This window comes from Narcine bancroftii, chromosome 1 (assembly GCF_036971445.1).
Source record: "Narcine bancroftii isolate sNarBan1 chromosome 1, sNarBan1.hap1, whole genome shotgun sequence".
In the NCBI taxonomy this organism is placed as follows: domain Eukaryota; kingdom Metazoa; phylum Chordata; class Chondrichthyes; order Torpediniformes; family Narcinidae; genus Narcine; species Narcine bancroftii.
In genome coordinates this window covers 267,227,778-267,253,685 of record NC_091469.1, presented here as the reverse complement: position 1 = coordinate 267,253,685, position 25,908 = coordinate 267,227,778, and the positions used below count along the sequence as shown (strand labels likewise).

Sequence of the window (25,908 nt, the reverse complement as noted above, 5' to 3'; positions counted from 1 at the left end):
TCTCAAGCAACTGGCAAATGTACTTATCCAGCACCAACCAATCCCCATGGATGCAAGATGCCAGGTGTTTTTTTTTTACCATATATATTCAACTGATGTCAGCCGATACACAATAGGCCAAGAATCAGATCTGGAATAGACTATGAGGCACTCAATATGCGAATCCAGACTTTATTCTGATTAGCAGAGAACCAACTGGTTATTCTGCATCTTCACCAGATCTTTTGTATTTCATTTATTTTCTAATGATACAGAGAAAGGCCATACTTGTCCTGTTGGGTCTTTGCCAGCTTTCAGGACAATCGTATTAGTCTTCTTCATCCACTTTTTTTCCTTGTAGCCTATCAACACTACACTGACTCCAAACACTCACCTACACAACAGCCAATTTATAGTAACTAATCAACTAGCATGTCTTTGGGTTTTGGAAGGAAAGCAGATCATCCAAGTCAAGCCCATGTAGTCACATGGAGAATGCGAGAAAACCACACCGAGTGTGCTGGAGATCAGGATCGCTATTTGCAGCAACGCTCTCCTGCCCTTCCTCCTTCTTCGAAGCAATAGTTGTTTTATAAGTATTTTTACAGTTGCTGTCGTTGCAGTAATGATTTGGCGTTGATAAGTAAAACATGCCAAGCTAAACATGTTGGATTTGTGTGAGACCAAATTAAGGTTCTCCTCTAATGCTTTTGTATCTCCCAGCAACAAGAATGACCCCAGTGGGAACTTGTTGCAGCAGTGTTTAAATGAACTCCTGCATAACTGGAGTGATATCTTCTGACATTTTGAAAACAAATGGCAGTGTTGCCAGAGCTGCTGTAATTGCATCGCTGCTGCTGTTGCGGACCCTGGCGAGCAGGGAACAGAGGCACAGCCCAGCCTTAATGCTAACAGAGGTTTTAAGCAACCTGCTGAAGGAACTGATGGTGTTTTTTAAAAATGAATCCTGCCACCCAGGAGTCTGTGTCCAACATGGTGGCCCCTGTGCTGTGCAGCATACCACGAGAGGTTGCAGGCACTGGGGAAGTAGCAGACTTCAGAGCATCGGAAACGAGTGGAAACCCCCCCCCCCCACAGCCCGTTGAGAAGGAGTAACATATGAGACAACCCTACATGAGGGTTAACGTGGCAGCAGACCAATGATGGACTCAGCGGCTGAACGACCAGGCAGGCTGCGGGTAACTTGAAGTCGAAGGACTTGCGCAGGCTGCGGGCGAAAGACCAGCTATCAAAATTGGAACTAGTATTTGAGAGTGTGCTAAGGGCAAGGAGGTCTCCCAAAGTGCATTGGGTGATGAAGGCCTCCTCATCATATTGAAAGGTTGGATCTGGAGTTCACGTTGGAGATGGTTTGAAGTGGGTGTGGTTTCATAGTTGCGGGAGGTGCTGGAGGTGATTCCACAGATGCTCAGTATCTCTGAAAGGACTCTTTTGCTTCTCTTTCTCCTATCATTGGGAGCACCAAGCAATGCTCATGGAAACTCTTTGTTTGCCTTACGGCCAATAAAAGTTGAAGTATATCATATATATGACATTTTTAATGTATTATTACATGACAATAAAAGGAACCTTTGATATCTGGACCCAGTCAATAGAGTTGGTATAAAGTCAGCCCTCTTTGTCATCTAACTATTTTTATTGTTCACGTAATATTGAGATCTCAAATTTATTCTTAACCACATCCTTCTGTTTAGATGAATTCACTCTATAAGTAGAACAGTTTCACTTCTGAAGAAATGCAAATGCGGACTGGCATGAAGGAAGTGTGTCCAGCCTGAGCCTTGAGTTTATTCAAGCCCTGCAATGTCTCTGTGGCTATTAGTGCAGTCTGAATGTGCAGTATCCTGTTTATACAGCACCTCTAATGTAGTAAAATGTTTCAGAGACTTCATAGGCGTGTATTCCAACAAAATTTGGCACTGAGGCACATGAGGACCATTTGGTTGGTCAAAGAGGTGGGTTGTAAACAGTATCTTAAAGGAGGGATAAAAGTAAAAGCACAATGCTGGAGAAATTCAGTTGGTCACATAGCGTACTTTATATAGCAAAGAGATAGACAGCAGACAAAGCTAGAGTTTCATGTATGTTACATTCTAAATGTAGTATTAAATGACAATAATGGAACCTTTACCTTTATAACCTGTGTTTCAACCCTGAGCCCTTCATCAAGGTAAGATTAAAATGCAGGCGTGTGCTTGAATAAAATGGTGGGGGGAGGGGGCAGAGGAGGAGCACAAGTCAGGAGCGGGAAGGAAGACATGATAGCAAACAGGGGGAGGGAGAATGACTCAGTGAATGGAGAGGGAAAAGGTTGGAGAGCTGGAGGAAAGGAGGCAGAGGAATGGGGAAGAGAGGGAGAACGGGGGGTGGTCTTGCAGAAACTAGAGAAGTTGATGCTAATGCCATCTGGTTGAAGAGTGGCTCCTACAATTTCCAAGTGGCATTGGTTTGGCAGTGCATGAAGCTACGGGCAGACATGCAGGCACGAGAATGGTCGAAGAATTGAAACGGTTGACCACTGAGAGATCTCTATCATTGATGTAGACAGAGCGAAAGTGTTCCTTGAAGTGATCTCCTAGTCTGTCCAATCTCTCCAATGTAGAGATGGCCACAGCGGGAACACTGGATGCAGTAGATGATTCCAACAGATTCACAACTCTACCTGCACAGCATTAACTGTTTCTCTCTTGCTTCTAAAACCTCCTCTCTCAAATGAGGGAAAAGGGAGAAAAGTTGAAAGAGAGACAGGGCAGGATGCCCTTAGTGTAAGGTTCTGGCTATTTAGCTTTGAGGTGAGGACAAATTAAGCACTGGAATGTAAATCATTGGAATTGTGTATCTCAAGCAGAATTGGGTCTGTTCAACTGCAACTGTGGATTCTTTGAACACAGGGGGTTTGGGGAATATGGTTATTGAGCAAGAAAGCTGATAATAAAGGCCTTGGGAGAATATTTAATTTCAATTTTAATGATGTAGTATGGTAGAAATTTCTTCTGTGCCCAGGAAACCCGTACTGCCCAACTGCGTCCAATTAACCTGCCAACCCTGTAGGCTTGGGAAGGTGGGAAACAACTGGAGCATTCAGATAAAACCCACACAGGTTTCAGGGAGAGCATACAAGCACCAGATTCGAACCGGTGTCATTGGCCCTGTTATAGCATTGCATTAATCAAAGAACCAGAATATCTATTTGAAGATTCTGTTTTGATGGATTTCATTACAAATAATAAAAGTGTGTTGTTCTCTATACTCAAGAAAGCAGAATTGAGGAAAATAGCATAAAATTCCATGAATTATTATTGAAAATTATGTGACAAAAAATTGTTCCAAAATGGCTGCTCAGCTCCCATATAGTGGAAGTTAAAGCTTAAATTGGTAAAAATGTTCAGCAGGTCTGACAGCTTCTATGAAGAGAGAGAAAAAAAGTTCACATTTCATATTAGTTTTTTCCCCAGGATAGACAAACAGAAGTTTAATGAAGATAATCAAGTGATTCGTTTACCCATAAGTATCTTTGCTGCACTCCTGAGTGCATGGAACAGCGGCGCCTTTGTTTTTGAACTTTAAAATTAACCTCTGGTAACCTGCTTTGGGAGATATTCAGGAATTTCCACATCAGTATCAAGGTCTGTGAGCTAAATGGTTGGTTCAGAGATCCAGAGATGCAAATCAGTTTTGCCTTTCTCTAGAAAGAAGCAGCTCACATTCTCCTTGCACAACTTGATTTTCATCAACTGAACTCTTGTTATTTATGTAGATCTAAATCTGAATTTGATTCACTGTCTTTTCTGTATTCCCTGTTGGCTTGAAGTATTCAATTAGGATGCATTCAAAATAGTCATCTTTACTGTTTCAGTATGACACAGATGCAAACTATTATTGATAGATAATGCATTATATCAATGTCAATTCTATTCATTTCATTCCATCCAAGAAGCAATCATTGGAATTCAGTCATGTTGTGTACACAGTACTTGTGATCAAGAGACATCCTATAATATGCAAAGTCCTCATTTGGTCATCCTTTGACACAAATACAGCAAAACCCCAATTTTACGCACCCTGATTTAATGCAAATTTAGTTATAATGCAATGAGTCATAGGACTTGGGCATTGGGCTCCTGGCAGTAGCGGGGGGTGTCAGGTGCCTGTCAGGAGCAGGGGCCGTGGGCTCCTGGGCAAGAGCAGGGACCTGGGCTCCCAGCAGGAGCGTTAATGTTTGACTCCCAGCAGGAGTGGGGACAGGAGCGAAGTCCTCGGCCTCCCTGCAGGAGCGGGGACATCGGGCTCCCAAAGGGATTTATTGAAACCCAGATTTAGCGCAACCCCGCTTTCTTAGTGTTGAAATTTTATGAACCCCATCAATTGCGTTCTAACATTTTGTAATGGGTTATATTTAAAAAATACAGTATAGAATGAAACTGAAAGCAAACTAAAAGTTAGTAGGCCAGGCAGTTCCTATTGAAAAATTTGTGATTCTTTTTAAAATGATGAATTTGATTGATAATGCTCTTGATGCTGGGGAGCTGAGCCAGCAGCTGATCAACCCTGATGTGGATTTGGAGGATTTTGCAGAGCCAATGTGGTTGCTTGCTCTGTAGCACTTTGAGATGCTTGCTTCTGAAATCCACGAGTGGTCAGCGATCCCTACACTGTACATCATGTTTCTTGTGCCTGATGTCACATATCAGAGGTGATTTGAGAAATGGCCCCAGTGGTCGACCATGAGCATTTTTGTGCCCTGTTAGACATAGGGCAAGAATAGAGATGCCCTCTTTCAATTTAGGTAGACAAGAGGGTGAGCCATCAAATGGCCCCATGTTTAAATTGAATCAGTGCATATTTAAACCACTTGTTAACATGAAGCAATTGAAAAGAAATCTTATTACTGTCTAGATTTTAATTCTTAAAATGAGCAGATGGTCACCTGCCAAAACTGTTATGCTAGGTTCTTTATAACAGTAACTATATTTACACAAATAATTTCCTGGTTTGTTAAAGCTGATGTAGCATTTTTTTCTTTCAAACTATCATTCAAAACTTCATGGGCAATGGCCCCTATTCATGTTTACAGTTCTGCAACCTTTAGTATTGTTCACTACTAAACCTAAGTAGGTGTAGGGAGAAACATTTTCTTTTTGGACACATTCAGTAACATCAGCTTTTAGAATTCCTTTAAAAATGTGCCTTATCATGGAGGTGTTGCAAGGAGATGAAATCGATAACAAATTATTATTACAAGTTACAGACTGACAAGCAGAATTGAGTTGTAGGTCACAAAGGCTTTTGTAGGAAATGTACATTGGAGAATATTGATGCCTTGAGTTGTGTTGTGTTTTAAATAGGGTGCATTTGGCAATGGAGCTACCTGTACTATTATTAGACCATGTGAGCTTTCAGACTGTTTTATCAAAAGTTACTATTGTAAATGCAATAGTACATGATGATTATACCCCGATCAAGATAGTATTACGTAAAAGCGGTGGTGGCATTAAGTATTTATTGATTCCACTATTAGCTGCATCCAGAGACTGAACATCCAGACTTATTTTGTTCTGGTTCCAGCAGCGATTTACTTTCCGTAGACAATATAAACTATAGCACGGATATTTTTCAGATCCACCCCTGGACAATATCTCATGGAAAATAATACCAAGTGATGATAAATGGGCTATCTGGAAAGCTCAATTATCCTCAAACTTGAACAACAAAGTTGCAAAATATTCATTTTGAATGATTAACTTCAAACATTGGAATGGAAATCCAGTGTAGAATGTTGACTACTATGTTGCTATAGCTTTCACTCTTGTCTCCTCTTCAACCAGTTAATGAGAGATTGGGTTGTAAAGCCAGGAATAAATTGATGGCCTCAGTTCCAAGGAGAACTGCAGAGTCCCATCTGTGATTCCTGTACCTGGGCCAGAGCTCGATTACAGACCAAATTGCAAATTGCCTGCACAGTTGCTGAAGCCTTTGTACTAAGGTAAAGACCAATATATATATATATTAACTACTGGGTTACTCGCCATTCCCTATCGAGAAAAGGCCAGTTGCGGTTTAACTCTCAATCTCCTCATGTTCACTCTACTGCTTGCAATTTTGCTGTGTTGTAATGCACATAGCAGCAACTGCTTGTAGCTGAAACACATCTTTCCACTTTTCTCAAGCAGATACTGACCTGGAAATGGCATGTTTGATGCTGATGACTAATCTTGTTATTCTGTCTCCTGCTGCTTATGTAAGGATTAAGACTGCTGTCGTTTGGGTTTGACCTTATTTTTTAAGGGGTGGCTCTCTTTCCGTTTTGGCAGGTCATCACGATCAATTTGAAACTAAAGATTTGTCTCCTCTCGAGAGAAACACGATAGGCTGTAGATGCTGTGATTGTAATGAAACCACCGAAATGCTCGAGGAACTCAGCTGATTTATTCAGCATCTAGGATCTTTTTGACAAAAAAATCTATTTCTAACGTTTTGGGCCTGAGCCCAAAAAACAGAAAGGCACAAGCAAGATTTAACAGAAAGTCTCAGAATTCAAACAATGGGGTAAGAATCCAGACCAACAAAAGTGTTAATTTGATGGTCTAGGTCAGTGGTTTTCAAACTGCTACCCCAAACTCACATTCTACCTTAAGCAATCCCTATGCCATAGGTGCTCTGTCATTAATAAAGGATTACTTAAGGTGGTATATTAGTGGAAAGAAAAAGTTTGAAAATCACTGTTTTAATCGTCCCTCATTAACTCGTTATGTGCACGGTTTCAGAACTCCAAAGGAAATGGGCCAATGACAATTTTTCTCAAGCAAATTATTTTAGTTACAACTGGATCTAGGGCAGTGGTTCTCAACCTTCCCATTCACATCCCACCTTAAGCAATCCCTTACTAATCACAGAGCATTGATGGCACAGGGATTCCTTAAGGTAGAATGTGAGTTTGGGGGGGCGGGGGCAGTTTGAAAACCACTGGTCTAGGTAGAATTTATCTTGATTGTGCGAAATGAGACCAGAAATAGAGAGACAACAGCAGCCTTCTATTTTATTGTTATATAGCTATTGATTTGCAAGAATCAGTAAATTGTCACTTAACGGATCCCAAAATGAAGATGTTGTTGGAGTTGGTTTTGATGCTAATTCTCAGCCGGTGTGATTTTGAAGGCCGGTTTTGTTTCAGCCTTGATCCACAAGCCCCTATTTTATGTATTTTTGCTCGATGTTTGCATTTTAAAATATCTTTATTTATAATATTAGTAAGATGCTTAAATTAAAATATTATATACTTGTGATCTACAGTGCATTCCAGCCCCTGTGGGTTAATCAATCTGGAAGGCCTCCAATGAGTTAACAGGCATCACATGCTCCCACTTCAACAATACCTAGACACAAATGTAAACTTGGAAGAGGAACAGACCGTCAGCTCAGATGAATCTCTGTCCAGACCACAAATATTCATCTTGGCCAAGCCAAGGCCAAACCAATAAAGAGTCCCCTGACTCTTGCCCCTCCATGCTGGATACCCAAAGGTTAGGAGAACCGAGCTGAAATACAGCCAGAACTTGAGGAACAATCCCTTCAAATTGAAATGACAGGTGGTCTGCAAATCTCTGAACCAAGTTCACTCCCTCTCTCTCTCTTTTCTCTCTCTCTCTCTCTCTCTCTCTCTCTCTCTCTCTCTCTCTCTCTCTCTCTCTCTCTCTCTCTCTCTCTCTGTTGTCTCTCTCTCTAGGCTCTTTCATAGAGTCAAAACACCCAAGTGTAAGGGCGGAGATTCTCCACCCTTACATCAGGAGACTTACCTCCATGAATGCACCCTGGCCTGCTCCAAGGTGCCGACTGCAATCCCTCTTGGGGAAAGGGTCAGCGGTACAAGCAGCTGGCTAGGGATGCGCTGATGATGTCACAGTGACGTTATCAGTCCATGGCCCATCTCACTCACTCCTCTTCCTCCATGACCCCCTCAGAGTAGGAGCCATCAGTGCAGGGGTGGTCGGCGGGGACCATAAGGCAGGGGGAGCTGTCAGGGCAGGGGCAGCCAGTGTGGGCTGTGACCACTCCGCCGGCCGCTCTGGCACCTCGCTGAGCCGCTTGGCCTTCAGTCCACTCCTCAGCGCCAGTGGCTTAATAAACAGCAGAGCAATGGGCGTCTTCTCTACCCATAGTCCCCACTGGGAAACGCAGAGTGGTTCCAGTTGCATGGGGGATTACGCATAGGGAAGACGGCATTTATTCTGCTGTGTATTTATGATGGGTAGCGCCATGGGAGTAGTCACCCAACCTACAGTAGCATCTCCGGACAGCGCACAGAGGTACCGCACTGCTTTAAAGCAGAACTGGAGCAGCCCTGATACCTTTTAGTTGGTCTGGCCAGTCTTTATTCTGACACCTTCCTGTATTTTGCTGATACCTTGAAGAAGGGCTTAGGCCCGAAACATCAACTCTTGGTTCTTGATCCTCCAGTAATATATATTTACCCCACTACGGATGCTACGAGACTGGCTGAGTTCCTCCAAAATTTATGTGTGTTTTTACTACAATCACAGCATTTGCAGACTTTCTGCAAATCTCTGAACCAATTTAAAAACCTGTTGTATGGGATTGCTCTGTGCATCACTCTTCATTCCAGATTCTTATTGTAAAGGGGGAAAGTTCCCATATAGAGAGACTTCCACCAGAACTTTCCTTTGCTGTCACTTGTGTGAGGACAATTGTAGTCTGAAAGGAAGTGGAGTATGTGTAGAAACAGTCTGATTTTAGTGGTTACCTTGAATTTGACCCATAACCTTTTCTGTCTTAATTCTGCAGCTCTTGGAATTGCAGATATCGATCGGCCAAGAAACAAAATCATCTTATCATGTTTGTGGAGAACTGTGCTTTATAAGCTTTTAGTGCATCAGAATGTTGTCAGATTGACCCACTCTAATCATAGCAATTAAATTCTTAATTAATGAAAGAGATGCAACTCGATGTATGGGAAATCCTTTGAGTTTCCTCTTTATTCTTTTTTGGGCACAAAAATCTTTGATTATGTTTTTGTTGAGAATTCAGTTAAAAAACAAAAATAAGAAATGCTTGGTGATGCAGCTAATTTTATATTTTTTTCCCAAAAAGTAGACTTTCTTTACAATAAATTATTTACAAAAAAAACATTCAAAGTCTTTTCACATCCATAGTGTCAATCATATCTATTCATTCCCATGAATGTGCATTGTTACATTTGTTCCCTAAATAGACCACTACCACCCCTGTGGCACCTTGTCACTTCTTTCCCCCCCACCACTGTGGTTTGAAGGACTTCCCTTCAGTCCCAGCCCCTCTGTGCCGGTAATGGGAGGACTGGACGCAGAGTCAGATATCCAGAACTGATGTAAGACCACCAACTTGGTGAAAGACACAATTTGGACTGCCTGAAACCTGTTGATCTTTCAGCACATGGAAATGTCGGTGAGGGAATGCTGCTGCCTGGCACATTCCAGGCTGCAGAAATACATGTTATAAAGGATGAAATGAGACTTGGTGCAGCCAACACGAGGATGCTGTGGGGAAGGACCGCAGTCTAGAGTCCTCCCATTATATAAATATGTCAACTAAATGCTGAAAAACACAAATCAAACCCACTGTCACAAAATTCTTTGTCTTCTGGGGCAGTCTAATTCTTACTGCATGACATGGTTAGGGCTATAAGTTGAACACTGTCCAATACAGCGTGTAATTGTTCCTTGATTTGAGATTTATAGTCCCAGGCTACCTAGTGGTGTGCCCCCCCCCCCACCCCTTGCCAATCAGGATAAAGGTCTGAGTGCTATATTGCATGTATTTTTTAATGTGGAGGCACTCCAGCTTTGGTAAGCATCCTTTGATCTTCTATCTCTAGTTTTCATTTTCTGCATCCCAGCAATGATCTGTGCTGTCAAAAACATGCGAGCCTGCACTTGAAAAAGTTCAACTTGATGAGAACAATCTGACCCCCAGCTTCGAAGACCAGAGCCCAGGACCTGGGATAGCAACGTGCTCTTTATCACAGTCCTTGCAACAGAAAATGGAATTCCAACAATGCCTGGACTGATTCATTCCAGAGGGAAGGCATGTTAATTGTTTTCATTGCTGGGTGCTGATAGTGTGTACTTCATGTCATCTTTTACCTAGTGCTTACTTTTACATTTCCTTTGTAATGCTGCTTATCAGTGCAGTCTTTCTGATATACCTTTCTAAAGCTGTCAGTCTAATATAATACTTCTTTGAATAAACTGTAAAATGTATCAATAAGTCCGCAGACCGAATATTCTAAACAATATTGTTCTTCTTCCCAAATAATTGCATATTTTCCCAAAATTGAAAACCATTTTTGTTTTACTATGAATATAAAATCATTGATTTTTTATTTCTTAAAACATTTTTCTGGTCTTATGACCTAAAACTGAATATTAAATGCAATTCCTAAATCATATAGAAATGAGATTGAATCTCACAGACAAAAGATAAGCAAGGAAATTTAAAAAAAATAGTCTGGAAGCTAACGGACTCGTTAAACAGTAGAGTAAGTATATGGAATTAAGCCATTGTGGTGAGCACTGATCCTTGCTCTGTGGCCCTATCATTTGCAGGCATGATGTGTGTAGATGACACCCAGTTATCCCTCTCCATGACCTCTTATTGATCTCCTCTGTTGTGGTTCGTGTAGGATGTCCAGAATTAGAAAAGGCATTACTTCCCCCCAATTCAAATTTTGGAAAACTTGATGGTAATTCCAGACTCTTTGCACTCAACTTGCTGCTTAGAGGTGGGACCGATTTTATACAAGTGGGTCTCCACTCAGTCGTGGTTCACATCAACAATAGCAACACGCACATCAGGCTGTTTTTCATCAATTACAGCTCAGCTTTCAGCACCATCATCCCCTTAGCTCCTAAACTGGGGCCTCTCCAAGTCCGCATCAGAAGACCAGTCAGTGCAAATTGGTAACAACATCTCCTCACTGACAATCAACTCAGGCACACCTCAAGGATGCATGCTTAGCCCACTGTTACATACCCAAGACTCTGGATAGGCATAATTCAAATTCTATGTTCAAATTTGCTGATGACACCAGGGTTATCAAGAAAATGAACACACGTGGCAATGAGGAAGAGTACAGGTATGAGATAGATCGACTAGTTGGGTGGTGTACTGATAACAACCTTGCACTTAATATTAGGAAAGCTAAGGAACTGATTGTGGACTTCAGGAAGGGAAAAGCAGAAGAACACAAACCAGTTCTCATTGAGAGTCAGCAGTGGAAAGGTAAAGAACTTCAAATTCTGGGCTGTCAGCATCTCTGAAGATGTGTCCTTGGGGTCTTCACATCATGCAATCATGAAGAAGGCTTGTGAATGGATATGCTTCGTTAGGAGTTTGAGGAGATTTAGTATGTCACCAAAGGCTCTTGATATTTCTATAGGTGTAACATGGAGTGCATTCTGACTGGTTGTATCACTCTCTGGTAAGGAGGTGCCAATGCTACAGAGGGTTGTAAATTTGTCCAGCACAATCATGTTCAGTAGCCTTCATTCCATCAAGGACATCTATAAGAGGCGATGTCTCAAGAAAGCAGCCTCTGTCATCAAGCCCCTCACCACCCAGGCCATGCCCTCTTCTCTCTGCTACCATCAAGAATGAACCTGAAGCTGAACACACATTACATAAACAGCTTCTTCCTCTCCACCATCAGATTTCTAAATGGACGCTACCTCACTTTTTCTCTTACATTAATATATTTATTTTAAAGAATGTGATTTATAGCCATTTTTGTACCTGTATGCTGCCACAAAACAACATATTTTGTGACCCACGTTCACGACAATAGATTCTGATTCCATAGAGCTTGAGAGTTAGAGTTGCTGTATAGTATAGAACAGGTCCTTCAGTCTACAATCTTCACGCTGACCATTTTTTCCATTTTCCAATGATTCCATTTTTCTTCAGTTCGGTCCACATGGAGTTGTAGGAATTATGAACACCTAGGTTAAAATTCATCTTCTGCTTTTACCATGGAAATATTGCCTGCATGCCTTAATCCCACACTGATTCTACCGCTTACTCCAGTCCCACATCCACGCAACTTTTTATTTCACCAATATTGACCTTGTGTGAGTCGTCTCAATTAACTATTCATAGCAGAGCTTCAATCGCCCTTTTCTTTTTTCAAAATACAGTAGAAGTCCAAAAAATCCAGACGCCAGAAATTTGGACCACCCCAGAATCCGGACTTCGCAAAAACTCTCAATTAAAAAAAAAATTCAGCAGGCTTTTGTGTGCATGAGTGTATGTGTAAGGACTACAGATGCTCAGCAGCATTTTTTCTTTTTCTTTAAAACTGTTCGTTTGGATTAATGAAGCATGCTGTATTTGTTATTGAAAAAATGATCAACATTTACCTGTTTATCTCTTCTTTATTCCACCTTAAATTTGAATTTTAAAAGTACTGCTCAAGAATCCGGAAAATCTGAATATACTGACTGATCCAATCCCCGAGCAGTCTGAATTTTTGGACTTTATAAGAAATTTTTAACTTCTTCACCTTGAAATCTTTCATTTCTTCAAAAACCTACCCAAAACTTACTTTTTCAACCAGATTAATGGTGACTGCAACTGATCTTGCCTCTTGCTGATTCCTAAAGCTGAGGCATTGGGGTGGCACGGTTAACGCAACACTCTTACGGTGCCAGCAACTGGGGTTTGAGTCTGGCGCCGTCTGTAAGGAGTTTGTACATTTTCCCCTTGTCTGGGTGGGTTTCATCTGGGCACTCTGGTTTCCTCCCACCCTTCAATGTATATTGGGGTAAGTAGGTCAATTAGGTGTAATTGGACAGTGTGGGCTGAAAGGGCCTGTTACCATGCTGTATGTCTACATTTAAATGGAAAATGTGGGGTTTTAGCTGATTTCAGTTAGGCTGCAAGGAGAGGGACTGTTGTTGCATTGGTCTAACAGGATTGGTTAGGGGAAAGAGTCTGTTAAGGTTTCAAACCTCCAATAATTTTCCAGAAATCTTTAGAAGATTGGATTTTCTCATCTCAAATTGGCTAGCCTGGTGTCAGTCACTCAGTTTGCATTAAGGAAATAATCACTCAGACAAAATATTGGAAAGGTGAAAATATTGCTCAAATTCACATTTGGAATAGACCAGTATTCAAATAGAGAAAATTGTGATTTTTGGATGAGAAAAGATATTTTAATTTGTAACTATTTAAAAAATATATACAATATTGATTTTTAAGATTCAGTTGCTATAATTTAATCAATATTGTTATTTACTGATATTTTCTGGAGGAGGTTAAACAGACATCACTAATTTTAGAAACTAAAATATCTTCAGAAATGAAAAGCAAAAACAAATGCAAACTTTCTCACAAACTACAACGTTGAAATTTAATGCCATATAAAATCTTCATTTGTGACGAAGCCAACACATTCCTGTTTGGGCACATGCCTACATTTTGCTCGCACCTTGATGAAGGGCACAAGCCCGAATCATTCGTTATGTATCTTTATCTTGGCTATATAAAGTACTATTTAACCTGCTGAGTTTCTCCCAACATGGTCTTTTTGAAAACTCCTGACTGAGTTTGCAAACTGTCAAGGAGAAGGAGAAACAAGAGTGGATGAGATGGCATGTTGAAATTGGAAGCAACATCATTTTTAAAAATTAAAAAAAACCCCACATCCCTAGCAGAAAAGAAAGGGTCAAAGGTATTGCAACTCAATGAAAAAAAATCAGAAATAATCTGAAGGCCAATTATAGGAGTGGAACTAGATTATAAATGGGTACAGGATAGGAACATACTCTGTCTTTTTGAGCTGTATTCTTATGTGGATGATGAGTCAGAATCAGAATCAAATTCTCTGGTGATCGCTTTCACACTTAAGTAGACTCCTGTCACTCACTACTGAGCTTCAAACAAAGATTTGCTACCTTGTTTCAATGGTGTTAAGTGGCTGATAGGTGCAGTCATTTGTCCCAGATTCTGACGTAATGGTAGAAGAGAGAATTCTGAGAAAACAGCCATTTCTGCAGCAGAAACTCGTGTGGGTTTTAAAGGTTATTAATTGTTTAATAAGAGAAAAAAATATGCACTGTGAAATATTAAAAAAAATGTGGTTAGTCATGAGAGAAATTGACACATATTTTGTCAGTACTGTAGTAAGATGCAAATGGAGTGAAAACTTCCTGATAATGCCTTTAATTCTGGAATCGGGTTGAAATGTTTTGAAGAATCAAGAAATGTCATGGGTGTTTCATTAATTATTTTTCCCTTTTACGCAAATAAAAATTTTGGTCACTTATCTTGGCACATTGATATTTTTTTGTAGATATTAGTAAAGCAGTTCCAATAAAGGAATTTGAATATTGAATTGCATTTATTTCATGCCCCCAAAACTTAAAGGATATGCAAAGGCATTTGTTAGTATCTTCATGGGCTCTTTTTGAAGGAACTTTAACGTAAGATAAAGGAATAGTGAATGTTAATAAAGAAAAGGAACAAGAGATGATTTAAGAAATGGGGACGTTCATTTAGCATTCATAAAAGGAGAAATGGTTGAGAGCGTATTATGAGATGCTATCAATGTTCACTTAAAAAATAAAGGAGCATAAGAAATAGTCATCATAGATTTAGAGGCAATATTTTATGCCTCACAAATTCACAAGAATTCTTCGAGCAGGTAACTAAATGAGCAGCTGTTGTTTTACCCACTGATTTTCAGAAGGAACTTTGATGGAATTCAACATGCAAAGCTTCTGAAAATGATCAAGGTTCGTAGAATTAATGACAAATTAATGTGAAAACTGACTTGGCATAGAAAATGGAATGTGACATCAAATAGAAAGTGAAGCCTTTTGTGGCATTTAGTTTGCAGAATAATATTGCTCCATCTGACTGCTAATAAGATAATGTCCTGCGACCAAAGCATTGTAAAATATTTGTCCAAATTTGAACCAATCCACATTTGAATCTAACAACTGTAAAATATTAAGAAGAGGGGATGCTTTCTGCGTTTTGCTAAAGTGAGTATTGTCAGTGTTGGGAAATGCAGCTTTTTTGTTTTGGATCCCAATGTCAAAATGAGCTCTTCTGACCTAAACACTATGCTTCTGACCAACCTCAGACACTGTTCTGCTTTGCAGAGCAACTATCATGTAGCTGTCAATTTAGTCTATATTAAAGACTGCTTAGTGTTTTGGGCCCATGAACCCATGGTATACACATGGACAAATGGAATGAAAGTCTCGGCAATTATTAATGGAATTTAGGGAGTTACTGTTTAGGATAAACATTCATTTTCTTCACGCACTGGGTGGCTTTTCATTATTTTAGACGTTGATCATATGTAATGCATATTGTATAACAGGATCACTCAACATTTTCACTCGTAAGCAGTAATGTTTCTTCTTTATAATGTGTAAATATGTTTCCTCTACAGAATCCTGTGTTGAGAAATTTCTCTCTAAGGACTGGAAAGAGAAGATGGTTGGACTCAATACAGGGGAGATTCTTGGTGAAATCAAAGGTAGCCCACTCTTTTGAAATATTGCTTTATTCTCAGGAGGAAATAATTTATTAAGGAAAGCATCCTAGCATGGAAAACATGCACAACTAGATAATTATCCTCAGTCACTTTAGCTGTTCCCTCTAGTACAGTGATCCTCAACCTTTCCCCCCCACTTACATATCACTTTAAGTAATCCCTTACTGTGGTCAATGAGGGATTACTTAAAGTGGCATGTGAGTGGGAAAAAAAAAGGTTGAGAATCACTGATCTATTGTCTAATATTTCAGAATCAGAATTTATTGTCATGAACAAGTCATAAAATTTGATGTTTTGTGCCAGCATCATAGAGCAAACCTATATACTATAACCATCTTACCACATTATTTAAAAAAATATATAAAAATAATAGTGTATGAAAAGTAAGGCAGTGTCTTTGGTTCATTGATTATTCAGGAATCTGATGGCAATGGGGAAGAAGCCGTCCTTGTGCTGCTGAGTGCTCATCTTTAGGCTCCTGTACCTTTTCCCTGATGATAGCAGAGTGAAGAGGGCATGAGCTGAGTGGTGGGGGTCTTTGAGGTGATAGGCTGCTTTTTAAGACACCGCCTCATGTAGATGTCCTCAAAAGAGTGAAGTCTGGTGCCTGTGATGTCATAGGCCAAGTTAACAACCCTCTGGAGTTTATTCTTGTCCTGAGAGTTGGTGCCTCTGTACCAGGCAGTGACGCATGCTCTCTATAGTATACCTGTAGAAGTTTTTGAGAGTCTTTGGTTTCATAGTGAATCTCCTCAGACACCTGGCAAAGTATAGCTGCTGGTGAGCCTTCTTTGTGGTTGCATCAACATGGAGGCTCTAGGACAGGTCCTCAGAGATGTTGACTCCCAGGAATTTGAAGTTCTTGACCCTCTCCACTATTGAACCCTTGATGAGGACTGGGTCATGCTCCCATGACTGCCTCCTGAACTCCACCATCATCTCCTTAGTTTTGCTGATGTTGAGCGCAAGGTTGTTGTTGTCACCTCGTACAATGAGCTGATCTATCTCTCTCCTGTACACTTCCTTACATCAAAGGATATTCCCTCGAATAGACACATTGGGCACTGGGTTAAAATATTCACAACCTGATCTGGTTGGATTACATTAGCTTCAATTTGGTTCAGACCTTTGCAATATCTCCTCATTATTTCAACATCGTCCTCAAATTGGAAGAAAACTGCACTTCTCCTTGAAATCCCTCCCATTTTTTTCTTCACCCCCACCCTCAACAAATACAAGTGAAATAATCTCCATTTGCCTGGAAGAGTATAGTGTCAATAACTCATGAAGCTTGACACTAAATAGGTACAGCAGCTCAATTGATTGGCACTCCCATCATTCACATCAAGTAGTCAGTTCCTCCTCCACTGATGTACAGTGACTACAGTGTGTACCATCAACAAAATGTACTGTTGTTATTACTTTAGCTTCTCTAACAGCATCCCTTTCAATCCATGAAGGACAAAGCCAGGACACCTCCAATTTCAAGTGTTAGCACCCCTTCAAACATTGGAAATGTATCTCTTGTCCTTCATGGTCACTGAGTCTAAATCTGGAACTCCCTCCCCATGAGCAATATGGGAATACATTCAACAGAAGGTCTGCGGTGTTTCTCGAAGGTACTCATTTTTGTATGAATTTAGGGATGGGCATTAAATGCCAACTTGCCAGTGATTAGCATATCCTGAAAATGAATTAAAACCAAGTCACGTTTAGAAATGATATCTTGCAGAACTGGAATTCAACAAAGAGACCCTGAGCAACAATAGGATCATGATATGAAATGAGTGATATGGATGGGCCAGAATGTGCACTGGCCAATAAATACCAGTGGAACCCTTGGATAGTTGGCGAAACCATTGCACCAGGGCTGTCAAGGCTTTCTGGTGTGTCCATTGTTTCTGAATCTCTCCTATATCCAGAAATATTGAGAAGCTGTTAAAAGTTGAATAAAAATATTTAAAAAATTAAATAGAACATTCATATTCAGAAATCTTCCACCTTTATCTCATTAGAATGTTAAATCAACAGCAGGTTGAACATTTTTCTTTCTGAACAATTTTGGGTGTACTTTATGGATTTTGGGCTGCTGATCACGTAAATCGCCTTAACATTTTCCTATCGTGTACCATTTTTTAGATATAACCAATTTTTGTGATTAATTATAATCACCGGTACATAAAAATATAACTTTTCCTTCTACCATATATTTTACTATCCTCACTGAAATCATTGGGGGTATTTTGAATCAGAAATGCCAGCAATTTCATCCAGAAATGTCAGTATATCCCAACAAAATCTAGCCCATTGATGTCTTTAACACCAGCATTGATCTGATGTCACTTACTAAACAGCCTCCCCCAGCTCACCAGTCCTCTAAAACTTACCCCTGACCAAGCCTTGACAAGCAACTTAATCCTGTTTTACACCTCATGTACTCCATGATCTTGTCCTGTTAATGAGATGTCCTCTTCAAATCTGATAGCATTGTCCTGCCTTTATCAAAACAATTGTCAACTGCTTCAATTTTGCAAACTCTCACCCCAATTCCAATCTCCATTTCCTATGCATGCTTTCAGAAGACCGGTTAACCAGCTTTCCTAAAATGGTGTATTTGAATGCATCCAATCAATGTTGTGCTTCTATGACTATATCCACAATGGTGCTACAAATCTAAAATAACAGCGAGCAAAACCTAACTCCTGACTTCCTTGATATGTCTTCATTCTTTCCTATGATTGACCAAACTATCTCCCTTCAACACTTCTTCATCAATGTGCAGCTTGGTGGGGCCACAGTGCTCCATTTCTATCCAGTTGTAATTGGTGAATCATCAGGCTTCCTAACCATAACATGTAGGATCCTTTCTTGGCTTTTTATTTCCCACCATTATTCTGCTATTTGGAAGCATCATGATGGTGTAAATTTCCATTGGTATGATATAGGCATCCAGCACCAGGTTATTATTGTCTCTTTGGACATCAACAAGGTCTCTAAATTTTCATGCAGCTTTGCTGATATTTGATAGTCAATGAGCAGAGACTTCCTTCATCTGAAAAGGAAAGGCACCATGTTCAGGTCCTTAAACTAACTACCTATTATATCACCACAGTTAATGATCTGTATCTAAATTAGACTGTTGATATTAAGGTTCAATTTTGACCTGAGATGATCTTCAATCCATAATATTTGCCTATTTCCATTTCTGGAACACTGCTCAACATTGTCTCTGCTGTAATTATCTTGCTACTGTTCTTATACATCTATTGTAAAGGACTCTTTGTCACTCATGTTCTACACTCCAATAAATAAAAATGCTTTTGCCTATGTCCTAAATTACCAATTCCCAAACATTCATTCCCCCTTGTACTTGAAGGCGATTGTTAAGCAATGGCCTCTTGGCATTTGTCCATGATGTTGTTCAACACTATCTTTCCAAAACCCTCTGAGATCATGATGTTCTTCTAGTTCTGGTGTCTATGTTGTCTCTGATTTTAATCACGCTACCTCTTCAATTGCCCAAACCTTAATGTTTATTTATATTTGGCTCACTAAGTCTCTTGATTGTTTACCTCATTATATTCTAACTAGACCCTACTTAAAACCTACTTCATTGACCCTAATATTTTCTTACATGACTTAATTAGAATTTTGTTGAAACTTGGCTGTGAACCATATTTAGAAACTTTAGGTCCCTAAAGGCAATATCTAAATATAAGTTATTGAAATTAATTTAGTGTCCTAGGAAGTAGAGAGATGAAACTCAATCCCTCACAGAAATGAATTACATGTTGCTGAGATTTACTGGGGCTTCAAATGAACAGCTGTTGTTTTTTACATGTTGGGTAACTCATTTAGAATGGGTCAGGTATGTCTGACTGGAACTTACCAGCCAGTTGGATTTATCGACTTTGCGGCAAATCTTCAAACTCTATATCTCATACAACAATTACCATAACAGGTTGGTAATCTATCTTAACCTGCTATGGGCACTGTGAGGCCGGCTGAGTTCCTCCAGCATTTCTGAGTTTTGGCTGCCATCACAGCGTCTGTAGACTTTCATGTTTTATTCCATAAAGCTTTGATGTTGCAGACATATTTTTTAATTGGGTTGTATTTTGTTCCTGAACTTAAAAGCTATTTTTTTTTTGTATGGAGTGAGATTTGATTGAACAGAGATAAGGCAAACACGCAATCCTTTGAATATGCATCCACTAATACTTGAGGTTTTATCACCTCTGTTACACTCCTGCAATCAGCTGAAACTGTATGGATTTTTGGGTAGCATGAAACTTTGAATGAGCAGAAATGGGATGGTCCCCATGATGGGACCAAATTTTTGAGAGGGTCTCAAGACAGGCAATAGAAGAACCCTAAAAATTTCTGCTGGAACACCATTTCCCCTTCCCTTAAAAAATTTTTAAAATGGTCTCTCTTGCCATGCCTCCTATTTTTATGTGACTTTACACATCAGGGAAGCTAAAATAACTTCTATACTCAGGCAGATTATAGGCTGGATCATCAAATCGAGCATCCATCTTTAAAGACCTGATAGTTGTAACTGTAATGTGTCTGGCTTGTTGTTGGACGCTGATGAAATTTTTATTGTTGATCTGGATATTTAAGAAACCCAATCTGTTTATTTGGATCTTTCCCAAATAAACAGACTGGGTTAAATTGCAGCTTAAATTGTCAGACTGTAGCAAGCACCTCTCCTGTTCAGTGACTGCTGGTGGACAAGAATACAAGCACTCAAGAAGTCTAAATAATATCTGTAACAATGCTTGTAAAATGTGTACACGTATGTGTGCACACGCTCACACGAACACAAACTCACACACACTGCTTTGTACAGTCTAGAAAATGCTTTACTTTATATTAATATTTACTATTAAGAAGACAAAACATAACTCTTAGAATAAATGAAACTATTTTTTGGAGTAAGCAAGAGTCCAAAGTCTAAGATCAAGGACAATTTTGGTAAACATTCACCTTAACCCCATTGCAATAAGCAGAAGTGAAGATAGTGAGGGGCAAACATTGGGGAATAGGACTGGTGAAGTACTTCAAAGGATGAGTTGTGTCTTGGAGCTACAAGTATATGTTTTGTTCAAAGCTTCTTCTCTTGAGCTTTAATATAGATACTGAGGGAGAATAAAGCCACAGCATATCTAGTGGTGAAATAAATCTTCTCGTTCTTGAAGTTGTTAGCATTTGAGGAATAAAACTAGGTTTAAATTGAGCAAAGGAGTCAAAGAATCAAAAATAAATTTCCAAGTTATTCTCGTATTCATTCATTCATTTAAAAATACTACTATTTTTGACCAATTCCATTTTTAATATAATTTTTTTTCAAGCAACACAATAATGATAAACTGTTGAGAGAACATTCCAGGAGATAAGTTTATTGAAAAATGTCAATGTGATGAATACAACTGTGGGCCCAATTTGGGGGTGGGGGTGTTGAAACCTTTGTGAGAAATGCCACTTACAAGTCAAGTTTGTCATCTGATTGTACAAGTACACCTGATGAAACAGCGTTTTCTGGTCCTTGGTGCAAAAGACAACCAGACATACTCATACAGACAAATAATACATATGCAGGATAAGTATTTCATCAATACAAATAAATAAATAAATGTAATTTTGTACAAATGAGTCTCAGATGGTTAGTGTGGACAGTTCTTTTGCTCATTCCGTATTCTCATTGCCCGTGGAAAGAAGCTGTTTCTCAGCCTGGTGGTGTTGGCTCTGATATTCATGTATCTCTTCCCCGACAGGAACAGATGAAAGATGCAGTGTGCAGGGTGGAAGGGGTCCTTAGTGAGTTTGCATTGCCATCCTCGGACAACAATCCTGGTAGATCACTTTGATGGAGGGTGGGCGGGTGGGTGGGTGGGGGGGGGGTGGGTGATGCAGGGAGACTCCAGTGATCCTCTCTACCACTCTTATGGTTCTGTGGATTGATCTTTGATTTATTTCTCTGTAGCAACCATACCATACTGGGATGCTGCTGGCCAGGATGCTCTCGATAGAGTTCCTACAGAAGGTTGAGATAATTATGGCCGGTAGCCTTGCCCACTTCAGTCTTCTCAGGAAGTGTAGTCACTGTTGTGCCTTCCTGTCAAGTAAGAAGATGTGGACACTAGTTAAGTGAACTCCGAGGAACTTTTGAGTAGCTTTGAGTGGGAACTGTTTACTTTGAAGGACAGAGGCTGTGGAAGTGGAAGGAAACCCGATCTCTCTCACCCTAGAATGGCCCAAAATCCAGACACTCTTGAGGCACTACTGCTGGAAGGAGTATCACTGGGCAGAATACCAGTATTAATACTCTGCTGTCTCGAGTGTTAGCAGAATTCTTCTTGATGAGCCTGTGCAGGGAAAGGAAAGTGAGCCTTGTAACAAACAATAAAAACACAATAATTTTCGGTGTGTAAACAACCTTTGGAGCACAACGTTTTATTTGCTTGACAAGAGTTGTTTAACTGGAATGTTCACAAACTTTAGGCTATTGACCACATGTATCATGAATTGTAAGCAGTATAGCTGGATCGGTAATCAAAATAAAATCACCTAACCAGAATTCAGGATTTGGAAAAGATGAAGAATGTTTATAGATCCTGACTTTGTGCTTTATGTGAAATGATGAATTTGAGTCATTATTTATCTTCAATGGAAATATTAATCTGTATTTATAGGTATGAAATGAAATGGAGGTTTTTTTAAAATGTATAAGCAAATTACAGCAAACATCAATCACAATATCAACAAGAATTTAAGTGCTTTATGATAGAAGCCTTGGTCTCTCAGCTAAGTATGGCTTTGGTAAAGTGGCATTCATTGTTCAAACTCGAATTCATGATTTTACGAATTACTTTCCATTGTATAGGAGGGGCTTGCAGAATGCAGAACAGTAGTGTTTGGTACTCGTAAATTATTTTGTTCGTTGTGTGGGTCGAACATTTTTTTTAGTAGAAGGTTTAGACTGTAGAACTAGTATCAAAGGGCAGGATATCAGCAATGTGAAGAAGAGTAGGACAAGTGGTGATTTTTAAAAAATCAAGAAGTTGTGTAGAAATGAAACACACCTTGAGTTTTAAAACCTGTAGATTAAAGTAAAAAAAGGAGGACCAAAATGCTCTCCCTTTAATGAATTTTAATTTTTTTTTGTGAGAAATATAACCATATAACCATTTACAGAGTGGAAACAGGCCATGTTGGCCTTTCGAGTCCACACCGGTTTACTAGAACAACTCCACTAGCTCAAACCTCCCACTCTCCGCCAATAACCCTCCAACCCCCTCTCCTCCACATACACATCCAACCTTCTCTTAAATGACAGAATGGACCCTGCCGCAACTGTCTCATTCGGGAGATCATTCCATTCTGCCACCACTCGCTGAGTGAAAAAGCCACCTCTAAAGTGACAAACAAATGGGAAAAAAATTAAAATTAAAAAAAAAATTCAACTCTATTCAAGGCAACCCACCATTCAATGTGATCATGCTTGCTCTATCTAGAAAATTTAGTCCTCTTGATGTTTTGCATCTGCTGTGCTGTGTTTCATGGCCTCAGATTGGGCCGCGTTAACGTGTTTGAGATCAGCCTCATTGGTTTAAGCACTTCCAGGCAGACAATTTCACAATATACCAATGCAATGTTCCATGTGGCTACCTTACCACACAAAGACATTTCTATGGATGTGGAAGTGGATATGTAGCCATTCTGCTATTGAAAGGTGAACAAATAAATATTTTCAAATGAAAGTAAAGTCTTCTTTTACCTCTCCAACAATTCATTCTTTCTTTTCCTTTGCCTTGAATTGGGTGAAATGCATCAGCTCAGGTGGTAGTTCCTTTATTCTGGATTTGACTCTGTTCTCTCAGGGAAAGTGTTGCAAGGCAGATTTTATTTTAAATAACATCAGGCTAGAAATATTTATTTTCTTTTTAAATTTTTTTATTGTGTTTAACATATAAGCATTCATACATGATGTTTACATAATCAATCAATTGTATCAAGTAAGTACGTACAGAAGGGAGAGAAAAAATGGGCAAATAAGACATTATGCAAAACTACATTATTAGACAGTTATTATAAGTAACTATTAATAAATATAACGGACACAACCATGTCAGACTCATTTATTAGACTGTTATATTAAAATAATAAAGATTTAAAAAAATTTAAAAAAAGAGAAAAAAACTAAAAACAAATAGACTAATCTAATCTGTCCCCTCCTCCAATCAAGGTGACCTTTTTAATAATGAAGAAAAAAAAAATCAATAATGATGTGGAATCACTGGTGACTCCCCCGGAGAACAGACAGAGAATTGGAGAACATATAATAATTATTGATTCTTCCAATTATAAAACAATTCTAAGTATGAGCCCCATAATTTCATAAATTGAAACTTTCTATCTTTAATATTATATCTGATTATCTCTAAACTTAAATAGGACATTACATCATATAGCCACTTCATATGAATGGGGATGAATCTCTTTCCCATTTCAATAAAATAGCTCATTCAGCTCTCAATGTAGTAAAAGCTAAGACGTTTCCCTGAGATGCTAATAGAGGTTTATCTGAGTCGCGAGAAAAAACAAATGAAGCAATTAACGGACAGGGGTCCAAGTTAATCTTGAAAATTGTTGATAGAGTTTGAAGAAAATCTCTTTCCAAAATCTCTCTAAATTTGAGAATTCCCAGTACATATGAATCGGAGAGGATTCAAAAGTTTTACATTTATGGGAGGTCACGTGACGTAGCAGGGTTAGGAAGGAAGAACCCGACCCTCCCAGGAAAGTGATTAAAAAGAGTTAATAAGTGAAGTTTTAAAATACAACCTTGAAGAAAAAAAAATCTATCTAAACACTTCAAAAATGTCACCAAAGATGAACAAACTTGTTACAGGGTTTTCTGGAGTTCAATGGGCAGTCGAAGGAGATCGAGACCAGCCAGAAGAAGCCTGGGGTGGAGTTAAATCTGCACCTCACCTGAGTAGCTCGCCCATTGGGGGCAACTGGAGGTACATCTCCACCGCCTGCTGGCATAGCTGGTGCTTTTGCTAGTACAAGCAGATTCCAACTGCTGCAACAGGACACAGAGGAGAAGGATGAAGTCACAACAGACTCACTAGACAGGGATAATAGTGCAGAGGAAGAAGAACAACAAACTACACAGAAGAAAGTCTTACTGTTTGGTAAGGGTAAACAGCCAAAAGGCTCAAAGAGAATTGAGTGTACCATTGAAGAAGAGAGAATTGAGAGAACTGAAAATTACAAATAAAAAAAATGTAAAAGAATCTTAAGGTTGTGAACAATATATAAATTGCCATGAGTAACTTGGAGGCAAGAGTTAAGACAATAGAAGATGGAAGATATAAAGGAAAGAGTGGAAAACATAAGAGTATGAAACAGATGCGTGGGCTACTGAAAGGAACAAATTGTAGGATAAAAAGTGGATGCATTAAAACATTTTAGTAGAAGGAATAATATCAAGATTGTTGGACTTAAAGAAGGTATGGAAGGTCCAGAACCTATTCTTTTCTACCAAGAATTGATACCCAGAATGCTGGGAGCAGAAAAGATTGGACAAAATATTGAGATTGAAAGGTGTCATGGATTATAATATTGGTGGGACTTTGGTAAGATTAGTGGGTTACATAGATATGCACATTTTAAAGCAGATCTTATTTGAAAGACTGACGAATTCATATTCAATAACATTGCAAGATATCTGGATAATGTGATGCACATTTCACAAGTAGGTGCTAATTGAATTGACGTCATGAAATGAAAGATCATTGTTTTGGAGGAGACAAAATGTCTACAAGTACCTTTCTGCAAAGTGCTCACAGAAAGGTCCCTCTGGATTTTGTTTATTTAAAACAACATCTTGACCAAAGAGAAGAACTCCTGTTGTTTGCTGAAGAAGGTGGGGGTTTTACAAGTGAGAGAGTCACATGGACTTTCTGGCAGGCTCAGTTGGGGAGAGAGAGGGAGAGAGGAGAAGCCCTCTCAGCTTGTGTGTGTGTGTGACACTGAAAAGCAGCTGAACAGTGCAAGCCAGGAAGAGCTGGTTGGAAACAGAAAGTTCCAAAGCAGTGGATGGCTGGAAGTGCTATCTGTCTGATGTTTCTCTTGGAATAGGAGGAACAGAGGGCAACTCTGTGGTGGCCTGAAGAAAGAGGTTAGCATCTGGAAAACCCTGATGGGGCAAGTTTCATCAGCGAGACCTTGAGGTGACTAATGGTGGTACCTCAGTTGTGGAAATACTGGAACAACAAATTTCTCTCTCTGCAAACCCTACAAGAACCTTCCTGAACGGTAGACATTTACCTTTCGAG

At 39.5% G+C, this 25,908-nt stretch overlaps 1 protein-coding gene across 44 annotated transcripts in view; it reads left to right on the top strand.

Annotated features, from left to right (window-relative positions):
* Positions 1 to 25,908, top strand: part of sox6 (SRY-box transcription factor 6) — a 676,057-nt gene that overhangs the window by 392,960 nt on the left and 257,189 nt on the right. For all 44 annotated transcript variants that reach the window (XM_069898041.1, XM_069898034.1, XM_069897942.1 and 41 more), the window contains one exon: positions 15,452 to 15,538. In XM_069898041.1, coding sequence (XP_069754142.1) covers positions 15,452 to 15,538 — 87 coding nt within the window. The remainder of the gene's footprint in view (positions 1 to 15,451; positions 15,539 to 25,908) is intronic.